The 25,466-nt window shown below is 49.5% G+C and overlaps 1 protein-coding gene across 1 annotated transcript; it reads right to left on the reverse strand.

Moving 5' to 3' along the window:
- Positions 1-364: 364 nt before the first annotated feature.
- LOC311220883 (AP-4 complex accessory subunit RUSC2-like) lies at positions 365-25,004 on the reverse strand (the record flags this gene model as incomplete). Its single annotated transcript, XM_084304514.1, has 11 exons — positions 365-440; positions 614-787; positions 1,067-2,042; positions 3,665-3,711; positions 4,704-4,809; positions 15,685-15,859; positions 17,859-17,935; positions 19,052-19,195; positions 20,094-20,294; positions 20,806-21,585; positions 23,036-25,004. The coding sequence occupies 11 exons, from the start codon at positions 25,002-25,004 to the stop codon at positions 365-367; spliced, it is 4,725 nt and encodes a 1,574-aa protein (XP_084160640.1).
- Positions 25,005-25,466: the final 462 nt, after the last annotated feature.

The raw sequence follows: 25,466 nt of genomic DNA on the forward strand, positions 1-25,466 counted from the left end.
CTCAGATGGTCCCTGGTGTGGCTGCATGCACAGCGATGCCTGACAATACGAGGTGCAGCTCGCAGAAGGCCCCATGGCCGGTTTGGCCTTTGGCAGCTGCATGAGGAAGAGCAAGAAAGAACCACCTATGGTTACTGCGTTCTGTAATGGCAAGAAAGGTAAGAAACTAGCAGGAATCTGTGTCTGTTCCTCCGGCAGGGTGGGCATCCCCAGAGGAGCCTCAGCAGCCCACAGTACTGTGCTTGGCCTCCCAGCCACATCAATAGTCTTCATCCTCCAGGTGGCTGATATACATGATGGGCACCAGTCCCTTCTCGGAGCCGAGGCTGCACTGCAGCCAGTCACCATCCACCTTGGAGATGACCTACAGGATGTCCCCTTTGTTGAAGCTCAGCTGTCCTGCCTCGGTGGCAATGAGATGGCAAAGAGCTTTCACCTCGCTGCGGGCAGAAGAAGGGGAGAAAGAGTTAGATCACCACAGGATGCTCACGCCACTGAAGCCCAGGGACCACCAGGGAGGAAGAAACCCCTTCTGCCACAACAGCCAGACCCATGTAAACTCTATCCCACCATGTCCCCAGCCCCTGTGGGACAGTCACATGCCACTGCTCACCAGGGAGGGTTGGGACACAGCCCCCGGGCTGGCTGTGGCACGGGTGACACTTCAGGTGGCTCTGTCTGGGGGGGCTCTGGCTCAGGGGCTGCTTCTCGCCACATGCTTGCTCCCACCGTCTGGGCCACCAGCTGGAACACAGACTTGTCCAGGCTCAGCCAGCTGGAGGGCAACCTGCAAGAAGGAGAGAGAAGCAGGTTGTGGTGGGGAAGGCAACCTCTCATGGCAAGGTCATGCCTTAGAGGTCTAGATCACGCACAACATGCACTGCAATCCCCAGACTGTTTCCTTTCCAAGGGAGCCAGCATTCTCCAGACATACAGACCTCCCTAATCACCTCTGCCGTACCACCACAGTGTAGTCCAGAGGTAGGCTATTGGCCTGACTCTCGCCCACACTGATGCAGCTCCAGCTTAACCAGCCACTCCAGCCCTAAGCCACCCATGTCCCTACCTGTTAGGTTGCCTGGGCTCTTTTTGCACCTTCCTGGACCCAAATAAGTGTCCCCACTTGATGGGCTGGCTGCTCTCTGACACACTGGTGCTGCTTTCCTCTTGGGGGGCTGCTGCTGCTCCCAAACTTTGCTGAGTCCCAGTCTCCTTCACCTTGCTGTGCTTCAGCTCTGTAACCACTGAGTCTGGGGGGCTGCCCATCCAGAAGAGCCAGCTCTGCTCCTTGACCTCTTCACCAGCTGGTACCTGCTGGGGCTTTTCCAGGGGCTCTTCCACAGCTCCAGGACTTGGCCTGCTGGTGGCCTTGGGCTTCTCCTCCAAGGTGCCTTCAGCAATGGGGCAGGCTTCTGCACCCTCCACCACGCCTTCACGTGGAGGTGGTGTCCTGTGGGTTTCATCTGGCCTGGGGACAGCACTCAAGGCCGCCTTCTTCTTTTCATAACGGATGAGCTTCGAGCCTTCAGTCGAGACCTCGATGTAAATCTGAGAGCTTTGCATGAGCTGGTACCACCAGCCCGCCTGCTTCTCTTTCTTCCCCTCACACGTGCTCTCTCGCACCTTCCTCCGCTCTTCCTCCCTGTCCCCATCTCCAGAGGAGGCCCCCACTGCCTTGACCCTCTCACTTGCAGCTCGTTCAGGGCTGTGGCCTGGTGACACGCCACCATCTCTGCCACCCACTTTGCATGCTTCAGGGGCAGTGCTGCAGCCATCGGGATCCTTGCTGCTGCCTCGCGTCCGCATCAGCTGCAGGGTAGATTGTGCGGAAAGCAGCAGGTCCTGCTTCACACGCAGCAGCTCCTTTTGCTGCTGCTGCTCTTTGCCCATCTGTGTCAGGTGGTGCTCAAAAAGGAGGTCTAGGTTGAAGGGCAGCAGGGACAGAGGCTGGAGAAGGAGCAGGAGCTCCTCAAAAAGAGGCTGGCACACACTATGAGACAGGCACAAGAAGCTCACTGGCTGGTAGTGTGCCAGGATGATATCTGTAGGGCAAGAGGCATTGGTTAGATGAGAGGCCCTTCCCACCTTTTCCAAGTCACCAAGAAGCTACTGGGGAAAGGAGTTGAGCACTGGTTTCTGGTCACTTCTGTGGCTGCAGTGTGAGGCTCAACACTAGGCAAACTGGCCCAGATCCTGCTTCCTGCAGCCACCACCCGCCTGTCAGCTTACCCACTGGAACAACCTCTGTCGCAAATGCCATGGGAGCAGGGTGCAAACAAAAAGCATCAGAGCGGGTTGGCAAACATTAAGGTTCTCTTTTCCAGCCCCCTGGATATGAACAAGGAGCTGCAGATCTGGGCCAATACCAGTGCCCTACAGGGAGAGGTGTCAGGGACAGTGGAATGCAGCCTTTCCAGGGATCTGTCTGGGCTGTACCATGGATCCTAACAGAAAATAGAATAGTATTTCTACCTGCAGTATTCATCCTACACTTCCTTTGGCCACTTCTACACTGCCCCGCCACTAGCTTTATTTTCAGGTGTCACTCACAGGGACAGAGTTTGGCATAGGCTCTGTGCCCATTTGTCTACAGTGAGTTAACAAACTTACACTGCAGACAGGATTTTCACTTTATCTGCAAACCCTATGCCTAGCCTTCAGCCACCTGGCAGCTCCACCTCCCAGAATCACAGAATCACAGAATTTCTAGGTTGGAAGAGACCTCAAGATCATCGAGTCCAACCTCACAGCTAACAGTCCCCACTAAACCATATCCGATATCACACTTTCAGTTCTTAATGGTGGCTTGAAACAAACTGAAACAGAAGATTTGCAACGGTTGTCCTGCTCCAGAAAAACAGGGTGCATCCTCTTGTTACACTGCTCAGTACAAAGGCAATCTGCTCCAAAGTGCTGACAGCACACATGGACCCAAACAATGTCTGCTGTCATCCCCCAAACCTGCTAGAAGATATTGGGCTGGACTTCTCGCAGTGCATGGGGCCCTAGGCTGAGCATGCACTAAGCCAGCAGCACTCTCAGGGAATCCAGCAGGTCAAGGGTGTCTGCCTCACTGTGCACTTAGCACTTAGTCATGAAGCTTCTAGGCATCAGGCAGCTTGGTTGTTGCTGCTAGGTTATCTACACACTCCAGAAACATTTCTGGTTGAAAAGAAAAATAACAGATACATCCAGGAAAGTCTGCTCTTTGTTTGCCGTAAGGCTTTCCTTTCTATTTCACATGCCTCAAGGGTTTCAGATAAGTGTTCACACTTCCAGTTCTAAGAAGCTCTCAGGCACTGGACAGGGGACACGGACATTTGGGGAGGGTTAGATCTGGTCTCCTGAGGGTAGACTGAGGGATTTGTACTGTAGGATATAGCCTTGGCTACCAGCTGCATCTGGGAAGGACACAGGTGGGCAGGCTCTCCACAGCTCAGGTGGAGGGAGCTGCATGGAGCTTTGACTTCCACCTCCCTTCCTTTAGCTGAACAGCCATCCAGCAACATCTACACCAGGAGTGCAATACAGTCTAGCCCTTCAGATCAGAGCAGAGGGGAGCAGAACAGGCTCAGAGACCACCAAGAGACAAATATGTCCCAGAGCTTAGATCTGTGCTGCACAATATGCAGAATTTGGTCATCTCTAGCGCACAGCCTCTTACCTTCATGGTTGTAGAAGTGGTTGAACCAGAACTCCAAGGACTGGATACTGTAAGAAGGGAACACGGGCAGGGAATAAGAGAAAAAGCAAAAATCAATTTGCCCCTTCATCACTCCCATCAGCATGCACTGATCACAGCCACCCAGCCTGTGAAGGAGCAAACCTGTTAGCTTTGCAATGTGGCATTGTGTAACTGTAATCCCTAACAGCCATGCTCCCAGGAAGTTTCCACACCACTTAGCTTCTACATAAAAAGCTTAGCTTTGCTGAGAAGTGCTCACATGGAAGTGGCAAATCAACCACAAACATGAAATCACTGCATCAAGCTTGGCCCAAAGTATGCCGGCATCCTGTGCCAGCAGAAGAGAGCTGGGCCAGCCTGGGTCAGGAGAGCAGGGCATAGCTTGCTCCTATGGGTCCCACAACATTTGGAGACCTTGGGGACTTCATTGCCAGTCTCAAAGGTCTTGCTCACATCTGCAGAGGAACAGGGAAGTACCATTCTAACAGCACTCATCCTGTCACAGGCAGACAGAACACCACTGACTTTTTCTGTTTAACGCTGTGCATAGTGTTTACACTCTTTATCCAAACTAGAAGGGTCAGCCTTGAGTCCTGGACCAGGGCAATTTCCCTTTCAGAGACTCATGTGCTGGGATTCACTGCAGCCCTAGGAAGCAGTGTCACAGGGATTTTCAGGAGTAATATATGCATATGTTGTGTTGATCCCTATATGACTCCTGGCAGACAGACTCTTCCCACCTAGCATTTTGTCAGGATAAGCTGACAGCGTTCTTCAGTGGGCTACAGCCAACCATTCTCAGTCCTGGCCTAGTAGGGGTAGGTTTTGATCCCTCTGGTGTTCCCTGAGGCTCTCAGCTTCTTCCTTCTCTCACCTACAACTGGGAAGCTGCTTCCCAGGTTTCTTAAGTCTTTTCATTGGCAACTGTGCCTGCTTGCACTCAAGGAGTCAAGGGCTGGCAGTCACCTTCTGCCAGCCCTGGACAACGACATGCAGTCAGCCCATGGAGCCTGCTTACTTGAGAAGGCCGAAGATGAATGCGTTGAACCTCATGTCGTGGTTGGTGAGCTCTGTGTACTGGCTGATCTTGCTATAGAGGCTGTGCAGCAGCTTGGTAGACGGACCTGTCAAGAGAAGTGAAATGCTGGGATTAGTTGTGGTCAGCAAAGTCAAAACAGCGCCACAGGAAGCAGCCTTCAGGCAAAGCCAGAAGATGTCTGAGCTTCCATGCCTTCCTCTCTACTCTGCACTGGTGCAGCCTCACCTCGAGTACTGTGTGCAATTCGGGGCACCACAGTACAAAAAGGATGTAAAACTGTTGGAGAGTGTCCAGAGGAGGACGATGAAGATGGTGAAGGGCCTAGAGGGGAAGACATATGACGAGTGGCTGAGGTCACTGGGCCTGTTCAGCATGGAGAAGAGGAGGCTGAGGGGGACCTCATCGCAGTCTACAGCTTCGTCACAAGAGGGAGTGGAGGGGAAGGCACCGATGTATTCTCTTAAGTCACCAGTGACAGGACCCGCAGGAATGGTGTCAAGCTGAGGCAGGGGAAGTTTAGGCTAGACATCAGGAAGAGGTTCTTCACCGAGAGGGTGTTCGCACATGTCATGGTTTCAGTTAGAACAGAATTAATTTTCTTCCTAGTAGCTGGTAGAATGCTGTGTTTTGGCTTAGGATGAGAAGAGTGCTGATAACATGCTGATGTTTTAATTGCTGCAGAGCAGCGCTTATACCAAGCCAAGGACGTCTCAGCTTCTTGCTCTGTCCTGCCAACTGGCAAGCTGGGGGTGCAGCAGGAGCTGGGAGGGGACAGACCCAGGACAGCTGACGAAAACTGGCCAAAGGTGTATTCCATACCATCTGACGTCATGCTAAACAATATATAGGGGTGGCTAGCCGGGGGAGGGGGGCCAGACTGCTCGGAGTTTGGCTGGGCATCGGTATGTGGGTGATGAGCAATTGCATTGTGCATCACTCGTTTGTACACATTATTATTAGTAGTACTATTATCACCATTTTATTATTATTATTATTTTATTTTATTTTATTTTATTTTATTTTATTTTATTTTATTTTATTTTATTTTATTTTATTTTATTTTATTTTATTCTTTTTCCTGTCTTATTAAACTGTCTTTATCTCAACTCACGGGCTTCACTTTCCATTTCTCTCCCCCGTCCCAGAGAGGGAGGGGGGGAGGGTGAGCGAACGGCTGCGTGGTGTTTAGCTGCCGGCCGGGTTAAACCACGACAGTCTTTTTGGCGCTCAACGTGGGGCCCGAAAGGTTGAGATAATGGCAGATCTGACCAGAGTGTGTTAAACTAAAATTGGTATAAGTATTAGACCTGCTTAATAGTCACTTGTCATAATGCTGATTGCTTTAATCTCAACTGTGCTGCGCCTGTTTTCCAAATTGAGTATTATAGCACGTTATTTTCCATATGTGCTCTCTGTCATGTTGTTTATTCTCTCCGGGCCCTGGTTTCAGACCATTATGGTACTGTGTGTTGTAACAGTGGCTTATGAGAGGATGAAATTTCTGGTCATGACTCTAACGTGGTATTTGTACTCATTAACATAGTCAACTTTATACTTTGGAAACCGTATCTCAGAAACTATTAGCAATTATACCTGTTGCCTTTTTTCATTAGGGAGTCAATCTGTGGAGGGGAAAGGGGAAGATATTTTTTCTTACTCGATCACTCTTCCTTTCTCTTTCACCACCCCCTTATCCTCCTTGATCACTCTCCCTTCCTCCTTCACCACCCTCTTATCCTCCGAACTTGTTACAATAGCTCTCCAAGATATTGAATATCCTTGGGATACTCAGACCAGCATGGTCTTGTTGTTATGTCTCCTGAATGCGCTTCAGATTCTGCTTAAAGTTAAACAACTACTTAGGAAGCTCATCCGGAGATCTGCCCGGAGGCAGTATAGTTGTGAGTGGCAGGGAGTATGGGAGGATATGGGCAGGCATCTAGAGCAGTTGGCACCCCCAGTGTTTTGGAAATTCACCCCTGAACAACTGCAAAATCCTAAAAAACTGGCAGAATGCTTGAAAAAAAAGGTGCTACGATTCTGGCAGTTCCAAAGTAACACAAATCATTGTAACGTGCTGGGGCCTGGCTCATGCCTATTGAGCTGCCATTGATACTGCTATCAACTTAGTGACAGACCCTGTGGCCACTCCAAGTCCTGTGACAGATCCAACGGCCACTGTAACCCCTACGGTGGACTCTGCAGCCGCTCCAGTCCCAGCTGCTGCAGCCGCTCCAGTCCCAGCTGCTGCAGCCGCTCCAGCTCCTGTGGCTGGGTCAGAGAAACGAGCTGTAGCAGTGCAAGTTGACCCTGCAGAGGGTATTCCAACCCCTGTAGCAGACCCTGTAACGGGGTCAGAGAAACGAGCTATAGCAGTGCAAGTTGCCCCTGTAGAGAAGGTGAAAAAATGGTATAGAGATTCAGGTCGTTTAGAACGCAGAGAGTCTTCTGCCAAATCTAGGTATAGAGATGACGACGATGCTGGGCCATCACGGATTCAGGAGGAGGAAGATGAGGATGCCGAAAAATCAACAATAACTACCCAAAGCCTAAACGAGCGTGAGTTACGAGATGTGCGAAAAGATTTTGGTCGCTGTATAGGTGAGCAGCTTGTCACCTGGCTGCTCCGGTGCTGGGACACCGGAGCCAATTGTGTGGAATTAGACGGCAGGGAAGCCAGGCGACTAGGATCCCTTGCTAGAGACGCAGGCATTGACAAAGCAATTGCAGATGGAGCACAATCTCACAGCCTCTGGAGGCGTCTCCTCTCAGCTGTGAGGGAAAGGTATCCCTTCAAGGAAGAACTTTTATGTCTACCAGGCAAGTGGACCACTATGGAGAAGGGAATCCAGTACCTGAGAGAATTAGCCGTACGGGAAGTGATTTATGAGGATCCAGACCTCAGACAAACATCCACAGATCCAGATGAAGTCAGGTGTACACGACCCATGTGGCGGAAGTTTGTACGGAGTGCACCATCATCATATGCCAGCTCATTGGCAATAATGGCCTGGAAAGAGGATGAGGAACCCACAGTGGATGAAGTGGCTAAACAACTCCGTCAGTACGAAGAAAGTCTCTCCTCTTCCTTGCAGGCCTGCGTCTCAGCTGTGGAGAAGCTTTCTGAAGAGTTCCACCAACTTAAAGAGAATCTATCTTCCTCCCCACCTGAACCAACCAGTGTCCACCGACCAAAAGAGAACACTTTGGAGAAACTTTCTGAAAAGGTTCACCAACTTGAAGAGGGATTATTCTCCTCCGCACCTCTACAAAGCAGTGTCTCAGCTATCAGGGGTAGGCGTTCATCCACACAAGGAAGACGGTATGATGGGTACTCACCCCGTGCCACCCTGTGGTTTTACTTACGAGACCATGGAGAGGACATGAGAAAATGGGATGGAAAATCTACCGCGACCCTAGAGTCACGGGTACGTGAGTTGCAAAAGAAACCAATCAGGAAAGAGGGATTCTCTGAAAAGTTTGCTGCTCCAACTTCCAGCAGACAGTCCTTCAAACACAGAAAGGAAGAAGATTCTGACCAGGGTTAGGGGGGCCCTGCCTCCAGCCAGGGGGAGGAAAGGGACAATCGAGTTTATTGGACTGTGTGGATTTGATGGCCTGGCACGTCAGATGCACAGATGTATAAGGCTCTAGTAGACACCGGTGCACAATGTACTGTAATGCCATCGAGCTATAAAGGACCAGAGCCCATCTGTATTTATGGAGTGACAGGGGGATCTCAGCAGTTGACTGTATTGGAGGCTACTAAAGTGAGTCTGACTGGGAATGAGTGGGAAAAGCACCGTATTGTGACTGGCCCGGATGCCCCATGTATCCTTGGCATAGACTATCTTAGAAGAGGATATTGCAAGGACCCAAAAGGGTTCTGGTGGGCTTTTGGTATAGCTGCCTTAGAGACAGAGGGCATTAAACAATTATCTACCTTGCCTGGTCTCTCAGAGGACCCCTCTGTTGTGGGGTTGCTGAGGGTCGAAGAACAGCAAGTGCCAATCGCTACCACAACTGTGCACCGGCGGCAATATCGCACTAACCGAGACTCCCTGATTCCCATCCATAAGCTAATTCTTCAATTAGAGAGCCAAGGAGTGATCAGCAAGACTCATTCACCTTTCAATAGTCCCATATGGCCAGTGCGAAAGTCTAATGGTGAGTGGAGACTAACAGTGGACTATCGTGGCCTGAACGAAGTCATGCCACCACTGAGTGATGCATTGCCGGACATGCTAGAACTCCAAAACAAACTAGAGTCAAAGGAAGCCAAGTGGTATGCCACAACTGATATCGCTAATGCATTTTTCTGCATCCCTTTAGCAGCAGAGTGCAGGCCACAGTTTGCTTTCACTTGGAGGGGTGTCCAATATCCTTGGAATCGGCTGCCCCAGGGGTGGAAACACAGCCCTAGCATTTGCCATGGACTGATCCAGTCTGCGCTGGAACAAGGGGAAGCTCCTGAACACCTGCAGTACATCGATGACATTATTGTGTGGGGTGACACAGCAGAGGAAGTTTTTGAGAAAGGGAAGAAAATAGTCCAAATCCTTCTGAAGGGCGGTTTTGCCATAAAACAAAATAAAGTCAAAGGACCTGCACGAGAGATCCAGTTTTTAGGAATAAAATGGCAAGATGGACGTCGTCAAATCCCAATGGATGTGATCAACAAAATAACAGCTATGTCTCCACCAACTAGCAAAAAAGAAACACAGACTTTCCTAGGTGTTGTGGGGTTTTTGAGAATGCACATCCCAAATTACAGTCTGATTGTAAACCCGCTCTACCAAGTAACCCGTAAGAAGAATGAGTTTGAATGGTGCCCTGAGCAACGACAAGCCTTTGAACAAATCAAGCAGGAAATAGTCCGTGCAGTAGCCCTTGGGCCAGTTCGAACAGGACCAGATGTAAAGAATGTGCTCTACACTGCAGCCGGGGAGAACGGCCCCACCTGGAGCCTCTGGCAGAAAGAACATGGGGAAACTCGAGGTCGGCCCCTGGGGTTTTGGAGTCGGGGATACAGAGGATCTGAGGCCCGCTATACTCCAACTGAAAAGGAGATATTGGCAGCATATGAAGGAGTTTGATCTGCTTCGGAGGTGGTTGGTACTGAAGCGCAGCTCCTCCTAGCACCCCGACTGCCGGTACTAGGCTGGATATTCAAAGGAAGGGTCTCCTCTACACATCATGCAACTGATGCTACATGGAGCAAGTGGGTTGCACTGATTACTCAGCGGGCTCGAATAGGAAACCCCAGTCGCCCAGGAATATTGGAAGTGATTATGGACTGGCCAGAAGGCACATACTTTGGGATATCATCAGAGGAGTAGGTGGGTCGTGCTGAAGAAGCCCCACTGTACAACCAGTTACCAGAGAATGAGAAGAAATATGCCCTGTTCACTGATGGGTCCTGTCGTATTGTGGGGAAGCATCGGAGATGGAAGGCTGCTGTATGGAGTCCTACACGACGAGTTGCAGAAGCTGCTGAGGGAGAAGGTGAATCGAGTCAGTTTGCAGAAGTGAAGGCCATTCAGCTGGCTTTAGACATTGCTGAACGAGAAAAATGGCCAGTTCTCTATCTCTACACCGATTCATGGATGGTAGCAAATGCCCTGTGGGGATGGTTACAGCAATGGAAGCAAAACAACTGACAGCGTAGGGGCAAACCCATCTGGGCTGCTGCATTGTGGCAAGATATTGCTGCTCGGGTAGAGAACCTGGCTGTGAAAGTACGCCACGTAGATGCTCATGTGCCCAAGAATCGGGCTACTGAAGAACATCAAAACAACCAGCAGGTGGATCAGGCTGCTAAGATTGAAGTAGCTCAGGTGGACCTGGATTGGCAGCATAAAGGTGAATTATTTATAGCCTGATGGGCCCATGACACCTCAGGTAGAGATGCAACATACAGATGGGCTCGTGATCGAGGGGTGGACCTGACCATGGACGCTATAGCACAGGTTATTCATGACTGTGAAACGTGCTGCAATCAAGCAAGCCAAAAGGTCAAAGCCTCTTTGGTATGGAGGACGATGGCTGAAATATAAATATGGAGAGGCCTGGCAGACTGAGTACATCACACTCCCTCAAACTCGCAATGGCAAGCGCCATGTACTTACAATGGTGGAAGCAACCACCGGATGGCTGGAAACATATCCTGTGCTTCATGCCACCGCCCGGAACACTATCCTGAAAAAGCAAGTCCTATGGCGACATGGCACCCCAGAAAGAATAGAGTCAGACAATGGAACTCATTTCCGAAACAACCTTATAGACACTTGGGCCAAAGAGCATGGTATTGAGTGGGTGTATCACATCCCCTATCATGCACCAGCCTCCGGGAAAGTTGAACGATACAATGGACTGTTAAAGACTACTTTGAAAGCAATAGGCGCTGGGACGTTCAAAAATTGGGATATGCATTTGGCAAAGGCCACCTGGTTAGTCAATACTAGGGGATCTGCCAACCGAGCTGGACCTGCCCAATCAAACTTATTACGTACTGTAGATGGGGATAAAGTTCCTGTAGTGCATGTAAGAAATATGCTGGGTAAAACAGTCTGGGCTACTCCTGCCTCAGGAAAAGGCAAACCTATTCGTGGAATTGTTTTCGCTCAGGGACCTGGATACACTTGGTGGGTGATGCAAAAGAACAGAGATGTCCGGTGTGTACCTCAAGGAGATTTAATACTGGGTGAGAATAGCCCATGAATTGAATTGTACCATGTTAATTACTATATAATACTGTATGTCATCACTACCATGACGACTATAGGTGACTAATTAGAATGTATGGAAAAGAGTGTAACCTTGTGGTGGTTTTACCGTGCTGGGCAGCTAAACCCCACAACCGCTCTCTCACTCCCCCTCCTTTAGATGAGGAGGGGGAGAAGTAAAGCAAAGAACAACTCACGGGTTGAGATAAGGATAATTTAATTAAAGGGAAATAATTATAATAATTAAATAAAGACTACCATGAACTAAACAATTTAACTAAGGGGAAGTAAAAGGGAAAAGGGGAAAAAGGGAGGAAAACAAACAAACAAAATAAATGAAAGCTATATGGAAGTGCAGAGGAAAGAAATTACTCTCTACTTCCCACAAATGAGTGATGATTGACCACGTCCTTGAAGCAAGGCCTCAACGCACGCAGCCGGTGTTCGAGAGGAGGACCGACGTCTTCTCAACGAGAGCCCACCCCTCCCCTCTTCTTCCTGTTTCCACCTTTTATTGCTGAGTGTGACACCACATGGTATGGAATATCCCTTTGATTGGTTTAGGTCAGCTGCCCTGGTGATGTTTCTCTCCTCACTTTTTGCCCACCCCCTAGGAGGGTTAGAGAAAGGCCCAATGCTGTGCCACTGCTGCTCAGCAGTAGACACAACACTGGTGTGATAACACTGCTGTTCCAGCTACAAGTACAGAGTACGGCACTGAATGGGCTGCTGCCGGGAAAGTTAACATTCCAGCCAGACCCAGTACAAACCTGAGCATGACATAAATGGTATGGAATAAGGGGTGGATAGATGTCCTGGTTTCAGTTAGAACAGAGTTAATTTTCTTCCTAGTAGCTGGTAGAATGCTGTGTTTTGGCTTAGGATGAGAAGAGTGCTGATAACACCCCGATGTTTTAATTGTTGCAGAGCAGTGCTTATACCAAGCCAAGGACATCTCAGCCTTTCGCTCTGTCCTGCCAACAGGCAGGCTGGGGGTGCAGTAAGAGCTGGGAGGGGACAGACCCAGGACAGGTGACCCTAACTAGCCAAAGGGGTATTCCATACCATCTGACGTCATGCTAAACAATATATAGGGGTGGCTAGCCAGGGGAGGGGGCCGGACTGCTCGGGGTTAGGCTGGGCATCGGTCAGCGGGTGGTGAGCAATTGCATTGTACATCACTTGTTTGTACATATTAGCAGTAGTAGTACTATTATCATCATTGTATTATTATTATTATTATTATTGTTATTATTATTTTCCTGTCTTATTAAACTGTCTTTATCTCAACTCACGGGCTTCACTTTCCATTTCTCTCCCTCATCCCAGAGAGGGAGGGGGGGAGGTGAGCAAAGGGCTGTGTGGTGTTTAGCTGCCAGCTTGGTTAAACCACAATAGAAAGAAAAGCTGTAAATGAACTTGTAAAAAGAAATGAAGAAAATTGCACATGTCCCAGTTCAGACTTGGAATGGAATCGATCTAAGAGGATTATGGGAGGGAGTTTTATAGGCAGTGATTGGTTTGATAAAATAAGGATGGTTGTATTGGGGATATGTGGAGGATTGTTAATTATTCCATGTTTAGTACCTTGCAATACCAGACTAATACACTCGGTTATACAAGGAATGCAAATATCTGCGGTACCTGTTGACCCAGAACCAGGGAAAGTGAAAACCCATTCCCTGATGATAATAAAAACAAAGATCCAAAATTGGTATCAATTTGGCAAGTATTGACATGGATTAGAAAGGAAAACACGAATCAATACCATGAAAAAGGAGATGGGGATTGTGAAATGTGATTCATCTAATTCCTGTCAATATGGAACAATGCTAGGGCCGCATGGTATGATGAATGTGACCTTCTGTCTTACATACCCTTGTATAACCACAAGTCTAAGAAAAACAGAGTGGTTAATGTATATAGTTCTTGTATCTTGCAAAGGAATAGTCCAGCAATTTGTGTCAATAACGGATAAGAGAACAAAGGGGTTTCAGAATAACTGCTAACTATTATGACTATCGCATGGGACACTATGAAAGTCTCTGACATCTGGCCAAGAGATTAAGGAGAATGGGAAAGTTGAAGAACGACTAAAAGAAAAAGCTTGCAGAGGACGCTGCACAAGTCTCTGACATACAGCCAAGTTGGACAAAGGAGAAGGACAAGGAAAAAAGCCTGGGAGGAAGACTACGAGCCTACAGCACAAGAGACCCCCAGAGGGACCACTGGAGACTGATACACATGCTCCAGTAGGAGGGTTTGGATTCCGGAAACTAATTATAATAACCTTGCCTTTTCTAGAAGTAATAATGAATATGTAGGAGCCTAGGAGCATAAAAACAAGCCACCTGATGTAGAATCATAGAATCATAGAATATCCTGAGTTGGAAGGGACCCTTAAGGATCATCAAGTCCAACTCTTGACACCGCACAGGTCTACCCAAAAGTTCAGACCATGTGACTAAGTGCACAGTCCAATCTCTTCTTAAATTCAGCCAGGCTCGGTGCAGTGACCACTTCCCTGGGGAGCCTGTTCCAGTGTGCAACCACCCTCTCTGTGAAGAACCCCCTCCTGATGTCCAGCCTAAATTTCCCCTGCCTCAGCTTAACCCCGTTCCCGCGGGTCCTGTCACTAGTGTTAATGGAGAAAAGGTCTCCTGCCTCTCGACACCCCCTTACGAGGAAGTTGTAGACTGTGATGAGGTCTCCCCTCAGTCTCCTCTTCTCCAGGCTGAACAGGCCCAGTGACCTCAGCCGTTCCTCGTACGTCTTCCCCTCCAGGCCTTTCACCATCTTCGTAGCCCTCCTCTGGACACTTTCCAACAGTTTCATGTCCTTTTTATACTGTGGTGCCCAGAACTGCACACAGTACTCGAGGTGAGGCCGCACCAGCGCAGAGTAGAGCGGGATAATCACCTCCCTTGACCTACTAGCGATGCCATGCTTGATGCACCCCAGGACACGGTTGGCCCTCCTGGCTGCCAGGGCACACTGCTGGCTCATATTCAACTTGCTGTCTACCACGACCCCCAGATCCCTCTCTTCTAGGCTGCTCTCCAGCGTCTCATCGCCCAGTCTGTACATGCAGCCAGGGTTTCCCCGTCCCAGGTGCAGGACCCGGCACTTGCTCTTATTGAACTTCATGCGGTTGGTGATCGCCCAGCTCTCCAACCTGTCCAGATCCCTCTGTAAGGCCTTTACGCCCTCATTTGAGTCCACAACTCCTCCAAGTTTGGTGTCATCAGCAAACTTGCTCAAAATACCCTCTATTCCTACATCCAGAGTAACTTGTGTACGTCTTGGTGGAGAAGAGACTCTCGGCACACCCAGCGCTGTTTTTTTGCTCTATTCCTTTAATAAATTGTAAACTTTGATTGTAACCCTATTTGGGACTTAGCCGCTTATTACAGTCACATGGTCTAAAATTTTGTGTAGACCTGTGTGGTGCCAGGAGTTGGACTCGATGATCCCTATGGGTCCCTTCCAACTCGGGATATTCTATGATTCTATGATAATGTGTCCAGCTCCCATGTCTACATGATCCTCTACTAGATGAGTTCACTCCGTTCCAACAGTTAGACTCCACAGAAGAGATGGGTTGCAGTCTTTCTCAGGCTGTCAGTCCAAAACTTTGGGAGAGTTTCAATACATGAAGGTGCACCAGGGACCTGCCTCCCACAATTCAGGGACAATCATGTCCCTCGGTTCAGAATCACCAGGCAAAAATAACATTGAAGTTGTTTGTTATAATTTGGGGTGCTTGCAATTACAGAGAGAAACCCAGAGCAGGAGATTTGCCACAAACAGGCTAGAAGGCTCCCCAGCCCTGGCTGTAAGATCTTCATAATGCAAAAATCAGTGTGGGCCTGCCATCTGTAACCTCAGAAAGGAGTTCTGCTGGATGGTAGCCACTGCCCCAATCTGGGGTGCAGACTGGTACTAACAGACGGTGTAGGCAATGTGGGCATACTTGAGAGCAGTAAGCTCTGTGTGCAAATTTTCTTATAGATCAGAGCTCTGCCTTACAACTGCAGCTGTGCAAGGCTAAAGATGAAGGTTTAGAAACAACCCAGAAACTCAGGGGGGGAAAAAGGGAATAATTTTTGGTTTTTGTCTGGACTTTTTTGTATTGCTAGGGCCTGTTATAGGAGAATTTGGACCTTCCCCAGCACTTCCCAGCCACAGCACAGCAGTACCACAGAGTGACAAGCATCACCACATATCCTCCATACCTAGTTGGGTTGATGCCTCCACCACGGTCCAGGGGATGTTTCTCCTCTGGCCAATGATCATGTCTAGGATGTAGGCCTTGAGCCCATCACTCAGGATGTCCCGGACAGCTGGGCACAGGTATTTCAGGATGAGATGTCCCACATTGGGGCTTACGGAGCTGTTCCCAAGTTTGGCCTAAGGAAGAAGAGGCAACAGGGAGAGGGTTGGCAATTACTCTACATGGTACAAACACATGCAAACATTCCAGTACCACTTGCTTACTACAGTCACCTAGCTGGCAATACTCAGGCTATGATGAAGCTCAGCACCTCCTGGAATAGGCAGGCTCTTCCTCTTCACTCTTGCTGCCTCATAAAACAATTCTGGGTTGCTCTCTGCAAGGTCTGACCCAGGCTGAGATAAGGCGACAGCTTGGTAAGAGAATATCCCAGCTTGGAAAGTGGATATTCAAGTTAGAAGGGATACGCAGTTCTGCTCACAGGTATACCAAGGCTGTCTTGCTGGAGGAAGAAAAGAGATGGGACTTTTTCTGCTTCTATTTGCAAGCAGGAAGCAGAAAGTGACCTAGGAACTTCCAGCACAGAGAGGTTAAGGAACACTTAAGTCAGTGACAAACTGAGCTATAATTCCTAGGGATTACTATAAATAAACAGGATGAGGGGAAAATGGCTGGACAGAGCCCAGGCTGAAGTGAGGAGGCATGTAAGAGCCCAGCATCAGCAGAGAAGGACACATTCTGCTGCATGCAGTCCTTGAGATGCCAAGGGTCAATCCAAAGGGGTCATCCCTGGACCTTACACATCATGTTGGTGGTCCAAGGCAGCTGTATTCGGGACACAGATTTTACCAGCTGAGCTGGAATTACACTGGCCAGTTGGCATGGATCCACAAAGTCCTGAACTCAGGACTGAACTTCTGGGTCAGGAATAATCCTGCCAGATCCATCAAGCTTTGGAGCATCATGTACCGGTGCTTCCTTTTGACAGGTGAATGTTCAGTCCTTGTCACTCTGACACATAAAGAAACCCTGGATCAAAACCATAGCATTGTCTGGCAAGTAAAGTAATGGGTGAAAGTTGCAATTATTTCCCAAACCAAGACAGCAAGCATAGGAAATTCACAGTGAAGTTTTCAAAAAGCTGTGGAAATCCAAACAGCTCAAGTTACACTGCATAACTATCTTTGCCTCAGCAACAGTTGTAATTAGGGTCAAATTACCCTGGGCTGTGAGATAAGACTGAATTGGCTTGGAATCTGTCCTAGTCAAATTTCTCCTTGGGGATGGCACTCCAGGGGCAGTTGTCATTTCCAGACAGTGTTACATTGCTGCCCCAAAGTCCCTGCAGCTGAAGGATATTATTCAGGTTTGAGAGAAAGAACCACAAACACGCTAAGCATCACAGGACTGAAAACACTGTCTGGGTCAATCAAACAAGCTTGCTCTGCTTGTGTTAGTCCAGAAATGGGAGGTGAGAGGAGCACAAGCCAAAGACAGCCATGGGCAATCAAGATGTACTCCGAAGCCAGTGGGTATGTGGTAAAGGCCATAGGGAAAGACCATCTGCCCCAGATGTACAATGACTAACACATTTTTTATCATTATGGAGTCCTGTCATATATCAAAGAACTGCACTGTGCCCTGCCACCAGTGCCAGAGCACAATCACAAGACAGATGGAGAAAGAAGACCGAACTCTCTACTATATGAGAATAAAGAGCCATTGTACTGCATCAGACCAGAGGTCCAGCTGGCCTGGTATTCTCTACCAGGTAGAGTATATCATGCAAGTACATAAGAAACAGTCAAACTGGAGCAAAAATATATAATACTTCAATTTAATAATGCTGTCCCAGCCTACAGCTAGGACTACCTAAGGTGGACATGATTCCTTTGTGTGTAGTAGACATCAATGAATTTCCCTTCCCTTTATTGTTCCAATCTTCCCTTAAACACATGTAATCTTTAGCATCCCCAATATCATGCAGCAAGAACTGTCACACATTTACTGTCTGCTGCATGACATAACATCAGTTTTTTTGTTTTGTTCTTGGTACTACTAGCTTTACTTGATGCCTCTTAGTTTTTGAAATGGAAAAGAATGGAGAGGCAATCTTTCTCCATCCTCTCTACGTTGCTCATGATGTTGAGCAGCCATACTGAAAGCAAGACTTACCTTCACCCCTGGATCCCTGCTGGTTCCAAAGTGAGCCACAATCAGGTCAACAGCAGTGTTGATTGCCTTCACCAGATCTAGAGGGAAAGGGAATCATAGCTGCCCAAGGGGCTTCTAGGACAGACCCAGACCAAATATTTCATGAAGAAATGGGCAGGGGTATTTCCAGGCCGCATCAGCACATGTAGTCTCTCTGGGGACATAATCGGCTCATGCCTCATCTCTGCCAAAAGCATGCAAAGTCTGTCCTAACTCCTCAGCAAATCTATCCCTGTTGGTTCTAAGACTCAAGCATCAGTCTGGGAGTAAGACAAACTCTAGAAGTGGCTGAAGACTTAAGTGACTGATAAGACATCCTGTCAAATATTCCCAAGTGACATGGAATATCACCTCCATTGCATCCCTGTGGGAGCAGAAATGGGATCTGAGGCAATGACAGGGAAGAAACCATGCATTTGGCAAGCTGTGTAATGACACTAACAAGCCAGTGGTGGTTAGTCTGACATCTGCTCCAGCAGAATGTAAGAATAGAAGTGGAACAGAGGGGAAGGCTGCCATCTAGGAATCACAAACACATAACTGGTAAGGGCACGGGAACCTTTCTGCACATCACTTGCCTTCAACATGACACAGAGGAAGCTGCCAGAATCCTGCCCTAAAGTCTGCCTCTAGTATGGGTCCTATCACAGTCGTATCTTGTCCTGCTTTGGAATCTTTTCTCCCACCCTTAAAAGGCTCCCACCGTATAAAGGCTTCACCATATAGGACCCAACAGACTTTTTAACTAAATCACACACTCAGGCTAGCACACCTGCAACACCACACAGATTCAGAGGTCTATCCTTTATACTGAGATGGGGTGGCAGCATGCCCTGCCTTAGGGTCATGCTCCCATACCTGCCTTCTCTCTTCATACATTCTTGTGGATTTAAGGCCTTTTATCATCATACTTCCTGGGACAAGCAGCTCATATATACTTTGTAGCATGTGGCGAGGTGTAGAGAACACATGAACATGTCATGGAAACAGCTGGCAGTCAAGGGGGAATGTCTGGTTATGATGCTACAGCAGAGATGAGCAGGCAAAGAAACCATTACATCTACAGAGATGAGGTGAGAAAGAGAAGCACTGTTTGCCTTATGCTGTGCTATGCCACATTCTCCTCCACTGCCACAAGAGACACACAGACTCACCCTTCTTCTGCAGCAAGTCGATAGAAATGGACTCTGTGTTGCCATCCGGGGAGAGGCAGAATTCAGCTGGGGGCTTCTCAGCTAGTGAGAAGTAGTCAGGGAGGAAGTCAGTGTAGGTAACCTGGAGTTGCCTCATAGACTGTCCTGCAGGGCCAAGACAGTAGGGAGAAGGGTCAGCCCCAAAGCCTCTCCCACATTGTTTTTCCCAGAAGCAGGCTGCACCAGCAGGAGTCTTCCCATCTCTCTGTCCAAGACTGGGGCAGCAAGACTATAGGCTTGCTACTCTACCAGCAGTGGTTTGCAACATGTTCAACCCCACAGCTCACCCAATCCAGCTCTAGCTTGGCTGAGGACCCATGGGCACTGGAACATGCTGTGGGAGGTTCACCTGCATGGGCTAGTGCTAAAGAAAAATTAACTGCAGCAGATTCTCAGGGCTGCTGTGCAGGTAGCCCCAGCAGAGATGCAAATGGGTCAGAAGAAGAGCAGACCAGAATCCTTACTTGTCACTCACAGGCATCGATAGGCAATAAACAACATGCCTTCTGCCTGGCCCCTGGGATGGGCTCTGTTTCCAAGGGGCGACTTCTCCAGGAGTCTTGAGCTACAGCCCAACATCTAGCATGCTGAGAGATGCTGAGGCAGATGGGCAGCCACTGGAATACAGATATGAGGTCTCCAACGGGCACAATCCCTTGTAAGACATGTTCATGTAAGACATTAACTACAAACTGGACACAGGCCTGGAGCATTTGCTGAGGTTTGAGCTGGCCCTTCAATCTGGCCCAGAGCCAGACCTGACTGTTCTCAGCTCATGGAGAAGAAAGGAGGCTCCACATAGCCTCCTTTCCATTTCTATTGCCTTACCAACCAGTAAGGCAATTTTCACCTTCCTCTTGCACCCCTCAGCCCCACTGTGAGCAGATGCATCGACCCTCCTGCTCAGAGCTGGCAGAGCAGTGATGAGGCCAGGCATAGCTGAGACATTGTACCTGAGCCCCAAGGTCACCCCCAGACCCCCCAGCAGAAGGGCGGTGCATACCGTTCAGCTTGCAGTGGAAATTGTTGGTGTTGAGGGTGCCAGGGAACTCAAAGATGGGGTCCCCCTGGTTCAGCTGGGGCTCCTGCTGCCTCCTGTCTACGCTGCTGGCTAAGCCAGGCAGCCCTGAAGCGCAGTCCAGGCCCAGGGGGTTCCTCTGCCTGTACTCTCGCCACTTCAGCACTTGAGGGGAGAGGTGGTTCGCTACAATTCCCAGGCAGCGTGCAACAGATGAGAAGATGTGAGCAGACAGGAAGATGTGGAGGGCAAATGGGGAGAGAAGGATGAGAAGGAGGAAGAACAGAGAAAGAGAGCCAGCAAGTTATTTAAGGCCAGCAGCATTTCAGGGCATTAGCACATATACACAGGGGGAGGCGGAGGCCATAGCCTGGCACTGCAGGGCAGGAGCCCAAGAGGCCTGGTGGCTGCAGGCACAGGAGGAGAAGGTTCAGGGTGCCAGAACCCAGCATGGGGAGATGTAAGATCAGCATCCCTCTCAGGAGACACTGTGTAGGAGTCAGGACTGGAGGGACATGCTCTTAACAAATGACTTTCTTTTGCAGGCAGTGATCACAAGGGCTGCTGGGTGCTGCAGCACACAGATGTAATTTTAGCTCAGGTTGTTGCTGTGGGAAGGGTGGTGCTATAGAGGGCAGCCACAGACAGGGAGCTGGAGATGTTCCCCGCCAGCACATCCTGGTAGATAGGTACCTACCATTGAGGTGCCGTACTCCCATGCTGCTCAGGGGACCAGAGCTTCTCGTCTCACTGCCACTCCTCCAGTGGAGATCTGTATGGGCTCCACCTTGGCTCATGGGCACACTGCTCAATGAAAGGGGCAGGAGAGACCCACTGTGGAGTTGGTACTTGGAGAGCAGTGGGCTTGGCTCCAATGATGCCTCCTTCTTGGGAACCAGCCTGGGGTTCTCCTTTTGCCTCAAGGCATCAGCTTTGGTGACTTGGGAGGGTTGCATGGCACTGACAGCAGGGGAAGACCTGGTAGGAAGCAGGTTGGCAGAGATGGGGCAGGACCTGCTCCTGAAAGGCTGTCTTTGTCCAGCTCTCTCCACGGTGGGTGAGGAAGAGGAGTCCACGCTCTGAGAGAAAGGCACATTGCATCGCACGGGAGAATAACTGCCCAGGGGGGATGGCCGGGTTGTTTCAGGGGCCATCTTTTTTATGCAGCCATCGTCGAGGGAGGCAGCTCCATCCGCTGAGCGCTGGGTCAGCAGCGTGCTGTGGGCTTGGCTCCCTGATGCTGCCTGCTCTGCCAAGGTAGCACAGGTCTGGGAATTGGAGGAGATCTGCTGGCTGGCAGGTCGGTTGCTGGAGAAGCTGTAGAGTTGAGAAAAGCTGGAGGCAAAATGGCTGTGCAGAGCACGGGCCTTGGGTGGCTTGCTGAAATAGTGCTGGAAAGCAAAGGGCTGGATGGGCAGAGTCGTGGGACGCTGGTCCTTGCTGTAGCGCACCACAGACTTGCTGTCTGTGCCGCCACCTTTTGGGAGAGAAAGGGGGACAGCATGAGAATGGGCAAAGGGACAATCATCGTGAGCTTGGTGGATCACAGGCCAAAGGGAACATGATCTCAGCTGTGGAAGGAAGAGGATGAGCTATATAGCAGTGACAAAAGCAGAGTGGTTCAAGTCTGAACCACTTACACACATGAGCTGGCAGGGTAAGGACATGTAACTCCTGTAGCTGTTCCCCCCCAAGCATGCAGCTCCCTTCCTCCCTCTCCCTGTACCAGCCCCAAATATTCTCAGTGAAATCAGGCCCAAAGTAGAGTTAGAAGCTTCCAACCCTGGAAAAAGTTAGTCTGCCCCAGCAAATGATGGACAAGAATTTCCTAAGGGTGTGCACCACCTCCTGATCTCCTCTGAGTGCATGCCTGCTGCTCCTGATGGGGTCACATCTCAAGGGACACAGCTGAAAGGCACAACATGCCTGGCCAGGCTGACCAGGTTCCTTGATTGCCACCCACACAGCACGCCAGCATGGCCTGGAAGGTCCTGGCTCTCATCCCTGCCACTCCTCCAGCCCACAGCAAATTCTGGGACAAAGATGCTGAGGGACTGTAGGACCTGTCAGAAGCAGACCCCCCCAGTGTTACCTGCTCCCTATGGGGTATGCCAGCCCTCTTTCCCTATAGATAGCCTTTAGCAGAGGTTGCTTTCCCTCTGGTCCCTTATCAGACCCTCTAGGCTTGCATGTTGCTCTCGGTTGGAGACATGTAATGCCAATGTCAGTGTGGAAAGCAATTCAGGTGCTACAGGCTTTCCCACAGAGGCAGCTGGGACAATTACCCTGGTAATGTCCATGCCCTCCTCCAGAGGAACCTCTGCCTATGCACTGTGGAAGAAATGGACAGGATATTACAGCAAACACACAGAGCTCCTCTAATCTCTGTAGGGCTCATACTGTAAATGTTGGCAGAGACAGATCTCTGTGAGCCCTGCATCAAGAGGGGACTGTTGGCTATGCCACTTCCCTCCCCACCTCTGCTCTATATAGATCCAAAAAAAGAATGTCTAAAAACTACCCAATGGTTCCCTTCCCTTTGTCTGCTGGGAACATGGCTCTACGGAGCATCTGTAAATCTGTCTTGGGAGCTAAGGGCAGGTCACAGGCTGGGGGAGTACAGTGCCCTGAAAGGGAGTCAGAATGAGAAAATCCTCAAAGCTGCACAAACCCTAAGTGCTTATCCTCCCTTACATGTACGGGAGGTTTGCACAAAACCTCAGTTTTCTAAAGAAATAGAAGGACAAGCCACTTGCACTGATCTGGGTCTGAAATAAGCACAGCAGGGCTTTGTTCCAGAGACCAGTAGACCAGGAAACTGTGCAGGCTTTGGTGTCCCATTGCCATGCACATTCCTCTGCTACTCCCCTCTAATTCCAAAAAGCTTTTCTTGTTATTTCTCTACTCTGCCTAGTTTGGCTCCTTACCGTCTACTTGGGCTCTAACGTCTCTTTGTCCGCAGCCACTGGCAGAGCTACCTGAGAAGTTGGTATCTGCCTCTGTCAGCAGGGAGAGAGAGGCTTGCTCACCTGCCCCATGCCCACTGGGGATGGTCTCAGTGGAGACCAAGTCTTTGGTGGAACACAAAGCCTGTCTGTCCCCAAAAGGGTGATTCAAATAGAAGCCCTCGCAGCTCTGGTTCAGGCCATGGATGAAGGGCATGGGTGGAAGACTCTGGCTGTGGCGAACTCTTTCTTCAAGGAAGGTTGGACAATCCCGCTGTGTCTCAGGGATAGAGAACTCCAAGGAGGAATCGCCACTGGAACGGAGCAGTGGGGAGGTGCCATTCTTTTTCCTGCCTTTAGCAAGTTCAGGAAAAGATGTCACTCGCTTCGCGGGGGAACTCTGGATGGGTATCACTGGACTTTCACTCAACTTGACTGGACAGCTCACTATGCGCTCCAGAGAGCCCAGCCTGCTGTTAGGACTCCTGTCCAGTTTCTGATCATAGCTCCTGGAGCGCTGCTGGCTTGTGTTGAGGTTAGGTGGTGACACGTTCACATAGACCTGACCCTCAATCATGTTCTGTGTGGTTTCTCCCTTTGTCTCCTCTTCACTGCACTCCACATTGCTTTCTTCTTGTCTCAGGTGAGGCCTTCTAAAAAGATAGTATTTAGTGGGCTGGGCTGGGCTACTTTTGGTTTGGTCTTCCGAGCAGAAAGTTATGGAAGATCCTGCTGGGCTGGGGGATGACTGGGAAGACAAGTCACATGTGACTAACTTATAATAATTCTGAGTAGCCACAACAAGCCGTGCTTGGCTCTGGAAGCAGGCAGTGAAGTCTGAGCTCTCTGAAGTACAAGGCTCACAGTGGAGGTGGTAGGAGTTGCAGTTAGCATCAAGGACAGGTGAGGAGGAGTGGTGACACTCACATGACTTCCCTGAACTCTCTGGGTGATGCGACTCACATAATATCTTGGATTCTGTGGGTGATGAATGCAAATCCAGGTAAAATGCTCCCATGTCTGAGTGGCTGCAGAAGGAAGAGTCACAGGAGAGGTTGGCTAAATTCAGGTTACATTGAGAATGGCCATTCATTTTGTTGTAGAGAGCACTGAAGTTCACCAGCACTCCATCAGAGCAGTTGCAGGAAGAGTCACTGACGTAGCCGATCTGCTGGTCAATCACTTCAGACTGACTTGACGAACTGTAGCAGTGACAGTGATGGAGCTCGGAGCTGGAACAGCTGCATGTCCGGCTGTACAGTGCATCCTGATTCCTCAGTGATTCACCTGTGTTTTGGTTCCAATCCTGGTCGCCACCATCAAAGGAGAAGCTGGAAGAGCAGCAGCAATGGCAGCTGCATTCATCCAGCTCCATGAATTCTGTGGCCTGGTGGCACCATTTCGCATTGTTCCTCTTCTGGATGTCATCACTGCTGAATTTTTCCTCTTGCCCATTTAACACACTGGACCAGCTGGCCATGTTCCAGGATTTCACAATGTCGTTGGAGTTGTGGAGGTGGAAAGGAGGCAAGGCTAGCTCATGCAGATGAAAGGGAGGTTTGCCAGCGACAAGGGAGTTGTGAAGGTGGACAGATTTTGGACCCAAGTCATCCCCAAAGAGGCTGAGGTCTTCAGCCTCGTTCAGTAAGAAAGGGTTGTGTCGCTTGCTGGCACTAGGGACGATCAAGTCCCTCGCTTTTCCTTCCTTGTTGTCTGAGGCCTCTGCTGAACTTTTGGAGGACCGGAAAAAGCTGATGTACACCAAGGAGTTGGTCTGTGAGAGGTCTCTTTCTGGAAGGGCAGAGGTCCGTGTAATGCTGAGATCTGGCTGACAGAAGGGGTTGGTCCTTTTGTTCACGGAGTAGCACTGTCTATCTGGGACCTGGCAATACACCAGGGGAATGTGATGGACAATCAGCGTTTCACCAGTCAGCTTTGGTAGACTATCCATGGTGAGGAATGTTCTTCAGGACATCAGTTAAGTTGGTGCTACCCATGGACAGGTAGGGCTGTGCATAAGAGGCTGGTAGGACACTTCTCATGGGGGAATTCAGATACCTAGAGAGAGACAAAAACACAAAGAAAGTCACTTCTCAGGAAAGGCAGTGAATATTTAAAGCATCCTTGGTTTGACTGAAGACTTCATGAGCTAAACAGAGTGGTCCTTGTCAGTACAAGTACCTGAATGATCTTTCTTCAGGGAAAGCATTACAATGGAAGACAAACATGTCTCTCTCCCTGGACTCCAGGAACAATGTTTGTGCTTCCAGATGACCCCTCTCAAACTTACCTAGGGTAACTGATTTCACTCAAGTGGTCGAAGGGCATCACAGGCTTTGGGTCAAATGAAGACCTTACTGCTGATGGCATTGCAGACTCACAGGAAAACAGGCAGACAGAACAGGTTCTGAAA

Source organism: Netta rufina (genome assembly GCF_964035555.1).
Source record: "Netta rufina genome assembly, chromosome: W".
In the NCBI taxonomy this organism is placed as follows: Eukaryota; Metazoa; Chordata; class Aves; order Anseriformes; family Anatidae; genus Netta; species Netta rufina.